Here is a 13,112-nt window from a genome sequence, read left to right as displayed (position 1 = left end):
ATGAATATAATCGTCAATAACCAAAACTTCAACACAGATGGTAAATTTTATTCAACTGAAATTTTTCAAAACATGGTAAATTAGCGCTTTACAAATAATATGGAAAAGTAAATTTAGAGGAAGCTAATTATGCTAAATGTTTTCAAAGTTTGCAGCAAAAAACTACAAAAAAATTAGTCCTGCTGTTAGCACATAAGCAGATCAGCAGAAGTACTAATCTGCTTATGTGAACTCGCTGAACTCAAGTTCTCCACATTTTTATGTTTTGGTCTGAATTAAATGTCAAAATTGTTTTAGATCTTGCAAGGAAAAATAGGGCCTCAATTCTCAGCTTACTAATGAATCCAACAAGTCCAGACTCACCCCATTGGCTCTGCTCATAGCCTGGAAGTAGATGCTGTAGCTCTTGGCCGGTGACAGCGGAGGGTTCCAGAAGCCGCCGTAGCTCTTGTTGTCTCCCACTGTGAATGGCTGAACCACCGTCAGACTGGATGGTGGAAGATCAGCAGCCATGTAGTACGCAGAGTTGAGGATGGAGGCGTTGCGGAAGCTGAACGGGGCAGAAAAGCACTCTGGAGCTTCAGAGGCGGCACGCCGACTTTTAGACTTCCTCTCTTCCTTCACAACAAGCTGGTAGGAGCTGGAAAAAAGTAAAGAAAAGGTTGTAGGTACTCTTCTACAAATGTTTCAACAAATCAATCAGCAAATCATTACTAAAAATCCCATGAAAGTCACATGTGATCCACATGTGACTTTCATGTGATTTTTTTCTAAGGGTAACGCATCAGTAATGTACAAAACTACTCATGTCGTCTGAATTTCTTCATATTTTCATCTCTAAGCAGTTATTTTGTCATTCGGTAAATAGAGGTACTAACTCAGTTATTAAAATCTTCTAGAAGGTCTTTCAACTGATTTTGTTTAACTTGGCCTTTTCTTAAATTTTTGGGAGGTTTGTATTTTGAGAGGGATGTGTTTTGGTATTTGACCTTAAAGGTCCCCTGTTATGATTAGAATATAACTCTGGGTGATACACATATGTTCATTACATGTTTTTTGTGTGAAATCATTCTTAGACAATGAGATTCAGGTCTGGTCAGTTCTTCCTATTTTGAACTCCTTTCAGAATAAGCTGTTTAAGGGCCTCTGTCACTTTAAATCCAAATAAGCTGCTCAACATTTACATTCGTAGACAAAAATAATCTCAAACAGATGCACAATTGTATACCTATGCATCTTAGAAAAGCAGAAGTGGGGCCTCCTGCACAACCGACAAGAACGCAGAAAGTGGTTTCTGGATGTTAATATAGATATTCATTGTTTTTGAAGCTCACTTTTTTTCAAATAAAAAATTAGGTCTAACAAGCTTTTTAGAGATTGAGAAAGTTATGGATGGAAAGCAGGTTTGGTCAGCTAATGAACAGTAATGGATGTGTGAACAGGTGAGCGTGTACTTGTATGTGCTTCACCAGGTGTGCTTGTGTGTATCTGAACAGTTGCAGTGATGTTTCTACTCTTAAATGTGCTTCGGTCTGTGTGTGTGTGTGTGTGTGTGTGTGTGTGTGTGTGTGTGTGTGTGTGTGTGTGTGTGTGTGTGTGTGTGTGTGTGTGTGTGTTTCCATTGTGCTCTGAAAGGCTCCATGAATGGTTGAGGGGCTCCTTCAGCGGTCAGGACAAATGCAGTGGCCCTCTGCAATTACCTCCATCCTCCACGCCAAGAACTCACTTCACAATTATACACAATTAGGGAAATGTATGTTCCTGTGAAGGGGGCCGCGGCCAATTATCCCCAGCTCCCGTTTGGCAGCTTTCATAAAAATAATTGCTGATGACCAAAGATGAGTCTCTCCTGATGTCACGTTCTGTACCCTTTTTACCGTTCTGGCTGAATATCCATTTCAAATTAAAGCCTTTTAGAGGCTGCACAAAATATGAAGAAGGACAGAAGAGGAAGCAGGTAGTTAATTCACTCAGAGAGAGGAATGAAAGAGAGAGAGAAATTTTCATATTACTTTATAGTTGCAGATTTCTCTTTTGTAGGAAAGTAACTTTAGATTATTCAAAAGTTACCTATTCATAATTTAAAAAAATGTTCTAAAGAAACTTAACTCAGATGAAATGCTACTTTAAAAGTGATTTGCCATGTCTTGCTAATCAAGCAAGTATAGTATATAAAAGTATTTTAAAATATGAACTTATTGATGTTTTTTATAAGTCTTAAGTATCTGTATTAATCTCAGAGGTCCACTCTATTAAAATTCATGGACAGTTAGTGAAGTTTCCAAATATCATTTGCTTCAATCATTTTAGAAAAATACAATTTTGTTTATTTGGGCAATAAACAATAACATTAAACATTAATCCGTCGGTGTGAGCCGCGGTGGTGTAGGGGAAAGCGTGACACACGTTTGGAGGCATTGAGTCGCTGTCGTGGGTTCGACTCCCCAACCTGACAATACTTGCAGCATGTCTTTTTTTTTTTCATTTTTACCTTTTTCTCCATCACTTTGTTGTTAATTCACCTGGATTTGCACACTGAGGAGCAATATAGGATATTTCTTTTCTATTCAACTTTCCAAATAATTAATTGCTTCCAAATTAAGATCCCATTTATTATTCATAAGAATCAATGTCTTACTTTAACAATAAGGTTTATTTATTTAGACAAGTTGTGGGTGAAAAACTTGAAAATTGAAACTTGAAATAACGGCCATATTTTGAATTCTGTCAGGTTCTCTGAATTATGCCTTCATATGGTGGAAACTAAAAGGTTTAAGGCCAGAGGTGAGTAATGATAATGTGTTTCACTGACAAATTTGGTTTTAAAAACATTTTTCTCCTTCTCTGGGTTCCTTTGCATACAAATTGGACTTCTATGTGTGCAATACTTTAATGACTGTAAAAGACGCCTGTGAGGAAGAAGAAAGTAGAGCACAATGGAAAGAGAGCTTGGAGCAGAAAATGCAGAGAAGAGTAAGAAGGTAAGTGGATTGTAAAATAAAGAGGGTGTGCAAAGATGAAGGAAAGAAACCGAGAAATAAAAGCAGATCTCCAGACATTTACCTGATTGGTGCTCCTCTGGACTGGGCAGGCTTCAGCAGGATGGTGATGGTCGTCTCCGTCTCATTCAGAGCCGTTTCTGATTCATACTCCGGCATCATGGGAGCTGAAATGAAACATTTTAAACAATGAAACAAGAATTAGTTCATGAACAATGACAAAACCAAGTCTAAATTATTTCAATTTGTATAATAAATTTCTAAAACACAGCTAGATTTGTGCAATAGCACAATTAGTCTAAAGCTGTAAGGACAGGACCAATTCATCCAACCTCTTCTGTTCTGATTGAAGAAATCTCAAACATTTCATATTGGTTTCATACATTTTGGAAGAAGAAAACTGTTTAATGCGTCTCCCTGTTATAGTCTCAAACTTTGGATTACTTTGTTATGGCGTTCCAGTTTCATATTGTGATCACAATAAGCTCATCCAGTGCTGAAAATGCAATGAAAAGTCAGATGAATGTTTCACTGTGAGAGAGACTTTATAGAGCAGCCTGGTTTTACTTTCACATCTGTCACAACCTTATACTGAAGGTGCAGCATAAAATGTCTGAGTGAAACAGCAACACTTGGGATTGTTACGACACGGAGGTCATTAACACAAATCCACCCCCCTCTGCCTCTTTCTCATCTGTCCATCCATCTTCATCTATCTGCAGCTTTTAATTTAAAATCTCGCTGTTCTTTGGAACCAGAATGAGATAATGAAGATTAAGGATGGCGTGACATTTGGAAGGAGACATATCTTTTATGTGTGGATGGCACATGTTTTTTTTTCTACTTATATCAAGATGTTGTTAAGATTAGTAGGAATGACTGAAGGAAGGAGGCTCAGTGGAAAGGTCACGCTAAAAACCCCTGTGGGTGTTGACAGAAAGGACAATGTTTGGAACAAGCTGATGAGGCGTGGGACTGAACTCAGCTTAATCTGTAGAAGAACTGAATATTGGCAGGAAAGTTTAATACATTAACTAAATTTAAGAGTTTTTGTCCAGCTTCAAGTAAAAAATATAAAAAAAACATTTAGAACGTTTTTAGAAAGAATTATTTAACTACTGTAAGGACTCCTTTTATGTTCTCGTGCACAAATTTTACATCTGAATATCTGTGAAAACATTGCAGGATTTCTAATCACTATAAAATCTGCTAATGTGCTAATAGCAGAGCTAAAAAATTTTTGTCTAGCACTTTAGCATTTTTGCTAATTTTAAAAATATTTGACACATTTACCTACCCCTAAATTAATTTTTTGGAATAAATTCTAAAGTGAAGATTTACTCTGGCTTTCTGTAAACTTTCAGTTGATTAAAATTCATCATCTGGGTTCAAAATACATTCCTATCCATGCTGTTATTTTGAAACACTTGTGTTTCCTTTTGACATGTACCCATCATTTGGTGAAGCAAATTATGTTTATTCTTTACCCAGAATGCATCATAAAATAGTTTAAAAGCTACTGATGCCCTGCATGATTTCCGAACCAATCCCAATGAGCCAAAATCAGCAATAGAGTTAGCAAATCTCGACAACTATAGAAAAACTGAAACCCGAGGTAAAGTTCTGTTCCAAAGAATCACGAGTAGCACACAAGCAGGTGTGCAACAAATAAATAGACCTTGTTGAGGAGGATTTTCTATGTTGTGTAATTGACACATGGCGGGTATCAACACAAATACGTTTAGCGCTTTAGCATTAGCTTCTGCTAATGTTAGCAGCCAGTAGTGCCTTAGCTATAGCAGAACTAATGTTTATGTTTAGTGGTTTAGGGTTAACCCCCACAACTGTTTAATCATTTCTCACACTTGGGACATGACAGGTAACTAACTCGTTATCTGCAGAAGTAAATAGTTTCTGTACAAAAACAGTAAATTAATTAAAACCTTTTTTTATTTATGTCAATTTCGTATACTTGCTAAGCAGCAACAAAGCAGCAGCATGTCCTAAATGTCATTCAAGTTTTTATTTTTAGGAAGCAACAGTGAAAGGTTAAATACAAGAAAAGAGTAAATTATACAGAAATAAGAAAAAGGAATAAAAACAAGAAATCAAATGGAAATCTAAAACTGAGTAGAATGAGAAAGACTGAGTCAGATATAAAAGACAAAGAGATTCACAAACAAAAGAGTTTTTATGGTGTTATCAGTCACTCTCCCATTAAAATCACAAAGGACAACCTTCTACAAACAGCGTGAGGAAAAATGGAGAAGTTCTGTGATTCTTATGTAGAAATGTCGTATTACGGTTTGGTTTGTTTTTGTCTCCTTCTTAGTGACGCCACTGACATTTTACATGGACTGATGCCTGTTGATATAAACAGGATTACAAATGGAGAGAAAATGTCATAAAGCTGCCAGTCAGTCAAACAAAAACAGAGACAGACTCATTCAGAGAGAAAGAGGCTGATGTGTTGGCTCAACACTGGCTGGGAAAATTAGGCTGCAGTGATAAGCACAGAAAAAAACAAATCAACCCCAAGGAGACAGAGACAGAAACAAAAGTTTACCTGCGATCTTTGTGGTTATGCGGGTGGTGACAGGCGGACCGAAGCCCTTGTTGGTGGAGGCTTTCAGGGTGAAGAAGTAGGTGGTTCCGGGGTAAAGGCCGACAAACAGATGATGGGTCTCGTTCCTCAGCTTGAACACCCGTCCCCTCTGGGTCGTCAGGTCAGCACTGGGATCCAGGGAGCTCAGGGCCTTGTATGTGATCTGAAGACAGAAACAGGAACTTTTTTTTATTGTGTTTGCAGTTCTTTTCTCTTTATTTTTACACTAGATCTAAGATAGCATCTTAGGAAGCTGAAAAAGTTTGGTCATTTTGAAGGAGAGATGCAATGTCCCACATCAAATTATCTGGAAATCAGATATTTTAATGAATTATTTGTCAAATAGAATAGATAAACATTAACTCTTCAGAACAGGGATGATTCTAAAATCTCTGTTCTAACCAAACTTCATTTCTACCTAGTTATTTTTAGAAAGTTAGCTCCAGAATTAGAATTAAAATATTAGTATTTCTTTTCAGATTCTGACAAAATAATTCACTTTTACCAACTTGTATTTTATTCTTAAAAGAAAAATGTCAAATGAAAGCTGGACCTAAGTTACATAATTGATTTTCTTCATGTTTGATTCCCTGCTGAAAACCATCAGCAGCCATCATTGTTTAATGTGCAGCCACCTCTACGTGTCACGTCAAAGCAAACCCACTAAATCAATCTTGAGGTATTAAATTGGCTGTTAAACATCTCACTGATCAATTTTGGAGTTAAAGTGGTGTTGGCTATTTTCAGCAGGTCAGTGCGTCTCCACATGATCTCCACTCTGACAATGAAGCCAATTGAACAAATCGACCCAGTCGACTAAACCGTCAGAAATGCTTCAGCTGTACTTTTAAAAGAACTGTCAATGTCACTGCTGTTGGCGACTTTCCACACATCAATGATTCCACGCATGGACACGGTCAAACATGCATGTGCAACACCAGAGGAACGGCAGTCAACACCAGACCTACTGACTGGGGGGTAAAAGAGCATTTCAACACATTTCAACAAACTGCATGTGTCAGAATAAGAGTGTCTCAGGCTGACTTGCAGATCTAAATAAAGGGAGCAATAAGGTGGCAGCAGGATGGACAGTATGAGCTTAAATAAATACTTTCAATAAAAAACATTCTCCAATAATCTGAGCAAAATACATTAAACTTCGGACATTAAACAAATGAACTAAACCTCGTGTTTGAAGCTTTTTATCTAAAATGACTCTCATGCTTTTGATTATGGGATGTTTATGACACAAAGCTAGAAGTTTCTACCTATTTATGTCTGTACCTGTTTTGAAATATAAAGAAAACATTACCAAGTTTGAGATTTTTTTAATGTGTGTAACCTTAATCTAACCAGATATAATCTCTTTTCAAGAGAGACCTGGCCAAGACAGGCAGCAACACATAGACAATTACAAATAGAGAAACCAATTAGTAAAATCTAGAACAGTAGTTCCCAAAATTGGGGTGGAGGTCCCACTTGGGATCAGAAATATGTAAGTGTATTTTCATCAAAACAGCAACATTTGTTCCATCTCCAGCTGCTGTGGTTCTCTTTTTCACTGCACTGAGACAAACCAGTCAAACCAGCCAAACCAGCCAAACCCTTTGACCACCTGTTCCCCTCCTCGCCTGAGGGGGCGCTGCACCAAGAACTACTGAAGGAAACAACACAAAAACCTCTAAAGAAGAAGCTGAGCGCAACTTCTTTCTTCGCCAAATGGAGGCGTCAGATTCCTCTTTTGTTTACATGCCAAATCAAAAAAGTGACAGGAAGTTTCTGCACAATAATAGTAAAGAAAACTGAACTGCTACAGAAGAGTTCAAACCGATGTCAAATCTGAATGAACTGAAGACAGAAAATATAAGTATCAATCCCAGCTAGTAAATGACAAAATGACACCATCATTATGGCAGAGTTTGTACATTTTTAGTTGAATGACACTGCAAATGAGCTTGGGTTAGAAATATTTTTACCATCCATATGAAAATAAGTTCAATATTCATGTCTATTATAGCAACTTCAAAAACCTACTGGATTGTAGTTTAATTTTATTACAATTTAGTTCATAATGCCACCCAGAAAATATTTCTTCAACATGTGCCTGATACATTATATTAAATAAACAGAAACTGGACCACGCTGGGAAAGGTTTGGCCAAATACTAATAAATTAAAATATGAAGATTACTGAAGATTACAGTGACTGAGCAGAGACTCCATAATCCCAAGTTACATCATTTACAATATAAATTAAATACACAAGATGACAACAAAAAGTTCATGAAAGGATGATGAAATCATTGCAGAAGGTTCAGGAATTGACTGAAAGTTACATTGAAAGCTTGAAAGAGCAAAATGAAAAGTGGCAACAGGTGATGTAGATGGATGTTGTGCAGGAAACGGGTAGCTGGGAGGCTGGAAATGTGTGTGTGGGTGTTTGGTGGAGCGAGGCAGCAGCAGGACCATCTCAGCACTTCACACCCTGGGACGTCAGACGGGCCCTTGTCACTCCATTAACAGAGCCGAATGAAAAGCACCGACAGCTGGCTGCCTCACTTCAGCCGAGCCTGCAGGCTGGAACAGTGATGTGTGAACGTGTGACTGTTTGCATGGAAGTGAGAGAAGACAGAGGAGAACCGGACAGAACGAAGTAATACAAAGAAAAAAATTATCAATACACATATTTATATTTGTATTTAATAACTTGAATATAGCTCAGTTTTATCATATAAAATGTATAGTTTTAAAAGCATTGAAAAACATTTTATTTAGGACTACAGTACTACGATATTAGCAATAGAAACTAGACCAAAAATACTTGGAAAGACTTTGTGTTTTACAGTCCATATCATTGAAAACACTCCAAAAATGTGTGGCTATACTGGGAATTTTGTGGAAAGTTTCAAGTGAGTTTTTATTTGAATGAAAAGAAGCAGACCTTTAAAGAGCTTCGGGTCTCTGCCACCAAATAAATCAAAACTGAAACAACAACCACAAGTTGCATTTCCAGACTAAAGCAATATCTGGTCACTTTTGATGGTTTCTTCTCCAGGGAAAGTCTAGATAGAACGTGATAATAAACATTTAAATACATTTAATAATAATTCATATTTTTTATTTTTTTGTGGGCTCTAGTATCCCTCATTTGAAAGTAGGCTGACAGGAAAGGGGGAAGGAGAGGGGGGAGGCATGCAGTAAATGTCCCTGGGTCCGGGAATCGAACCCACGACGGCAACGTCAAGGACTGAAGGCATCCAAACCTGGGTGGCGCTATCCCATACGCCACCACAGCACGTCCCAATAATTCATATCTTTTGCCAAAGTTTTGTCTCTGCATTTGCTGTTTATCCTCCAAATGAGATCTTTTTTATTTTGGCCCTGTGTTCCCCCTGTGGTATTGAAGTTGCAGGTTTTTAAATGTTTCATATTTGTTTCAGATTTCAGGTCTAAATTTCTATTTTATGAGTGTATTTAAAGATCTTCTCAAGATCTCTATTGATAGATGGGTGTGGTTTTCTTATGCTTCAATTCTGATTATACTATGTTCCAAAACTTAAAGTGCAAAGTATAGAATCCACTAAAGATTTAGTCTGATTTTCAAGCAAAGATTTGAAAGACTGTTCCTATATTTGAAGATAAAATATGTTGAAATTACTTAGTTCTTTTGATTTTCAACAACTAGGTGTCCCATCTGTACCTGAATGCAGCTGTTGAGAAAATCCCCTCTCCAATAGATATTCCTCTGACTTGCACTTTAAATGATGGATGGAGTTTGGGCAGGTTAGATAGATTTGGGTGTCAGCTGATTTTTCCGTGATCTTTATATTCAAGCTTGACGTTTCAGGTGAGTAACTCAGTTAAGGGCAGAGTGAGATGAAAAATGCTGCCATAGAGTTCTGCTTTGCTCCAGCTTTCTTTCTCCATCTGCATGAGAAACCTTAAATGGGCGGTATTATGTGTTTCCCAGGTACATTTTACAGCACAATCAAGTAACTATGTTACCTTCAGTTGTTATAAAAATGAAAAATATAATCAAACATAACTTAAGATATGTTCCACTTTGTAATTTGATGTGTTGAATTTGGGCCACTTTCTCTTTAAGAAGCTCCTGCTCTTTTCTGCTCTTTGCCTTCAGGACATCATCACAACAGTACTTCTCATTATGCCGTTTACAACCATTTCTTATGAGTGTTGGACTGAGACTGAGCTCAGCAGAAATGCAGTTCCACCAGGTGTTTGCTAACAGCTGCTGCTCTTACCAGAATTTAAAATATTAAGAGCTTTTCATAACATAGCACTTACAGGCCTAAAATATTCAAAGGCCAATTCAAAAGCGTTTTAAACCTGCATTTGGTAAATTATTGAAATATTACCGTCTAAAGAAATGCACCACTCCCGACCACAAACAACAAAATAACCAATCAGAGCCAGGAGGAGGGTCTTAGCGCTGTCAATCAATCCCATGTATTCACTGCTCAATGCGCTAATAATGGAGAAACAACTTACAGCTACAGGAAAATCATTCTCTGTCATTACTGGCTATGCTAACTAGCCTTAGCATGCACAACATGCTATGCTAGCTGTAATACATCAAAGCACTGGGGGGACACAAAGGGAGAATGGGCAACGCCACACAGAGGGTGATTGCCAGCGATAAGACCCGCCTCCTGGCTCTGATTGGTTGTTTCTAGTTAGCATTGGGAGAAAGGAGAGGAGCTCAACTTTTTTCACTGATTTTCTGTCTCATACCATCCTGTCATGACAGTGGCAGTTTTAGCAAAAATGTAAAAAGTAATTATATATATAAAAGCTACATACTGCTACTTTAACAAATTTCTGAAATTTAACTGAATAGAGAAAAATAAATGAAATATTTGAACTTCTTTTCTTTGACGCAAAACTATCCAAGTCCAAAATTCTTGTTAAGCTGAAAAAGATTGCATTAAACCTTTAACCAATAGATGACAAAAGTGTAAAATGGAGCAGAGAGACTGACAGAGCAGGAGCCCTGACTTCCACAGGCATCTGACGTCTCCCCGGCTTTAAAGTTCGCCAGCTGAATAATACATGGAGGATCAATAGCTATTTATACAGGCTGGGACTCAGGGGCTGGAACAATAAAATATCATCTATTTCATCTATGCTGCAGTTTTGGTTTGCACATCAATGGCTCTTATTTTATAAGTCATGAATGGCTCTATATTTTTATGGGCTTGCTCTCTCCCTCTGTCTACAGTTTGCTCTTACCCTGCTCACTTTTTCCATCTTTTTCCAGGCTTAGTAAGAGGACAATCTTTTTTCATTTTATTACTCCTAATGGCATTTTCTCTTCCCATGTCTTTTCTCACACCATTTTCAATTTCTCCACCTGCCCATTCTCTGCTATCTCTCCATCTTCCCACCATTTTTCTCCTCCTCCCTTTCTTCCTCTCTCCCTGGCTCCCTGTGGTTGATGTACTTCGAATCGGTAGAGCCGTAAAGCTCAGGTTGTTTTATTGGCCAATGAAAAGGCCGGTGCGCAATGGGATAGTGCATCTTGGGTAATAGAGTGTGCGTCTGTGGGGGATAACTCACCAGAGGGAAGGTGTGCTTATGTGTGGGTGTGTGTGATTGAATTAGTGGGCAGAGACGGAGGAGGAGAGGAACATAAATAGAGAATATGGAGGAAAAATGGAAAAGAGTGGAGATAGTGAGCCAGATTAAAAAAAAATACCTGAAAAGACTAAAAGTCCTTGCAAAGTGACAATACCAGTAGGTTGGATAAAAAGTATAGATGGGCTGGACGATTTCCAATACATTTGTTGAATACGTTAAGAAAGTTTTCCAGAAAAAAAAAATAAATAAATTGGTTGCGCTTCTTGCCTGTGGGGGCGCTGCAACAAAAAGTCCTGAAGGAAACAACACAAAAACCTCTGAAGAAGACACTGAGCACAACTTCCTTTTTAAAAAAGTATAAACAAGAGGGAAGATTTTAATGGTTGGGGGATTCTTCTCATTTTTGGCTACAGATCATGAGCCATTTCTCCTGCTAACACTAAGCTAGCACATTTGTTTTGGTTGTATTTACCCAGAATTTCCTGTGCTATAATTTTGTAGGCAGACTAGTTTCGACTGAATTTGCATTCACACCTCTCCAAATGAGCACAATAATAGTAAACCAAAGTTTCATGCAAAAGGTTTATTAGCATGAACCTTTAGTTGTGTGTGAACCTAAATTCCTCCTCTATGAAATAAACCAGAGCACCGTTATGGACATCCAGTAAAACTGTTCGTATTTCACAGATGATGGCATCAGTGATCAAGAAATTACATGTTGTACCAATGCATAAAAAGATGAATACTGAGATTTAAAGTGTGACTCATCACTGGTACTGTACAGCAACACTCAACTCTGCATGGAAAGCTTTTATCATTAATAACCTCATATTTTGCCTTTTCAGTGTATTCATTTACCTACCTGGAGTGTTTTGCCTGGTATTCATATTTTTCTGTCTCTACGTTTCCAATAATGTTTCATCAGTCCTGCTGAATGCTCTATAATATGCAGTGGAGAAGCACTTTCTATATTGTTTATGCATTTTATTTTATGCATATGCTGTAAAAACAGCCAAAGAAACCCTCCTCATAAGAAGAAAACTGAGGTTTATGCAAAACATAATAATAAATAAATAAATAATGCACTTAATTCAGCCTTTCAAACATAATATTGCTACAGAAAAACCTCTGTTTAAGGTGATGATCTGAAAAAGGAAATCAGAACGTCCAATAATCTACAAGGACTATCATCTCATAAGATCATATTCATAATATGCATACTTTAAGTAGTTTAACATTTTCTGTAAAAAGAAAAACTGTTAAAAGCTAGAAAAAAGATTGTGTGAATGCAATAACTACGTCTTGTCAAAAGTTTTACAGGAAAGGACTTAGCCAATCTGACACTTTGTTTCTATTTGCTAGATAATGATTTTAAAATCCACAGCTTGAAAAAAACAACAACCAAAAACATAAAACATAATGCAGTTTCACAAACAAAGCCATCTTTCTGGATTTGTAAACTCCTTCATCTGTACCATCATAGCTTATGCTACCAGAATTAGCATGCAGTCCTCATGTTGAAACGCTACTTTAAAGCTCAGAATATTTTCTTTCAGGTGGATTATATATAACCTCCTGAACGTCCTCTGTCTTCCTGTCCTCACCGCTGTGTGTGCGCTGACACCTCCTGCCTCGCTCTCTAAGCTGCCAGCCTCCTATTGTTCTAACTTGCTGCCGCTTTTAGAGGTTTCCATTTGGGGCAGGCTGTTCCCAACATTCCCCATCGACTTCTCAAATGTTGAGACATTCTGGAGAATACGAGTAAGGAGGCAAAAAAAAAAAAAAAAAGAATTTCCCCCAAAAAATGTCTTTCGTGTTGTCCACCAACAAATATCAGAAATCAATAGTCCAATTAAAGTCTGACGAGTCCCGAGAATATATTATTTTTAAAAAAGTAGTGCTGTCAATTGA

General features: G+C 37.5%; 1 protein-coding gene across 15 annotated transcripts in view; it reads right to left on the bottom strand.

Annotated features, from left to right (window-relative positions):
• The window catches only part of ptprt (protein tyrosine phosphatase receptor type T), a 294,966-nt gene that overhangs the window by 122,706 nt on the left and 159,148 nt on the right, over positions 1 to 13,112 (bottom strand). For all 15 annotated transcript variants that reach the window (XM_044121953.1, XM_044121956.1, XM_044121954.1 and 12 more), the window contains exons 12-14: positions 5,566 to 5,767; positions 3,064 to 3,166; positions 364 to 640 (exon numbers count right to left, since the gene is read on the bottom strand). In XM_044121953.1, coding sequence (XP_043977888.1) covers positions 364 to 640; positions 3,064 to 3,166; positions 5,566 to 5,767 — 582 coding nt within the window. The remainder of the gene's footprint in view (positions 1 to 363; positions 641 to 3,063; positions 3,167 to 5,565; positions 5,768 to 13,112) is intronic.

The sequence above is a fragment of the Gambusia affinis genome, linkage group LG07 (genome assembly GCF_019740435.1).
Source record: "Gambusia affinis linkage group LG07, SWU_Gaff_1.0, whole genome shotgun sequence".
Classification (NCBI taxonomy): Eukaryota; Metazoa; Chordata; class Actinopteri; order Cyprinodontiformes; family Poeciliidae; genus Gambusia; species Gambusia affinis.
The sequence above is the reverse complement of the archived record's forward strand: the minus strand, read 5'-3'. Positions and strand labels throughout refer to the sequence as shown.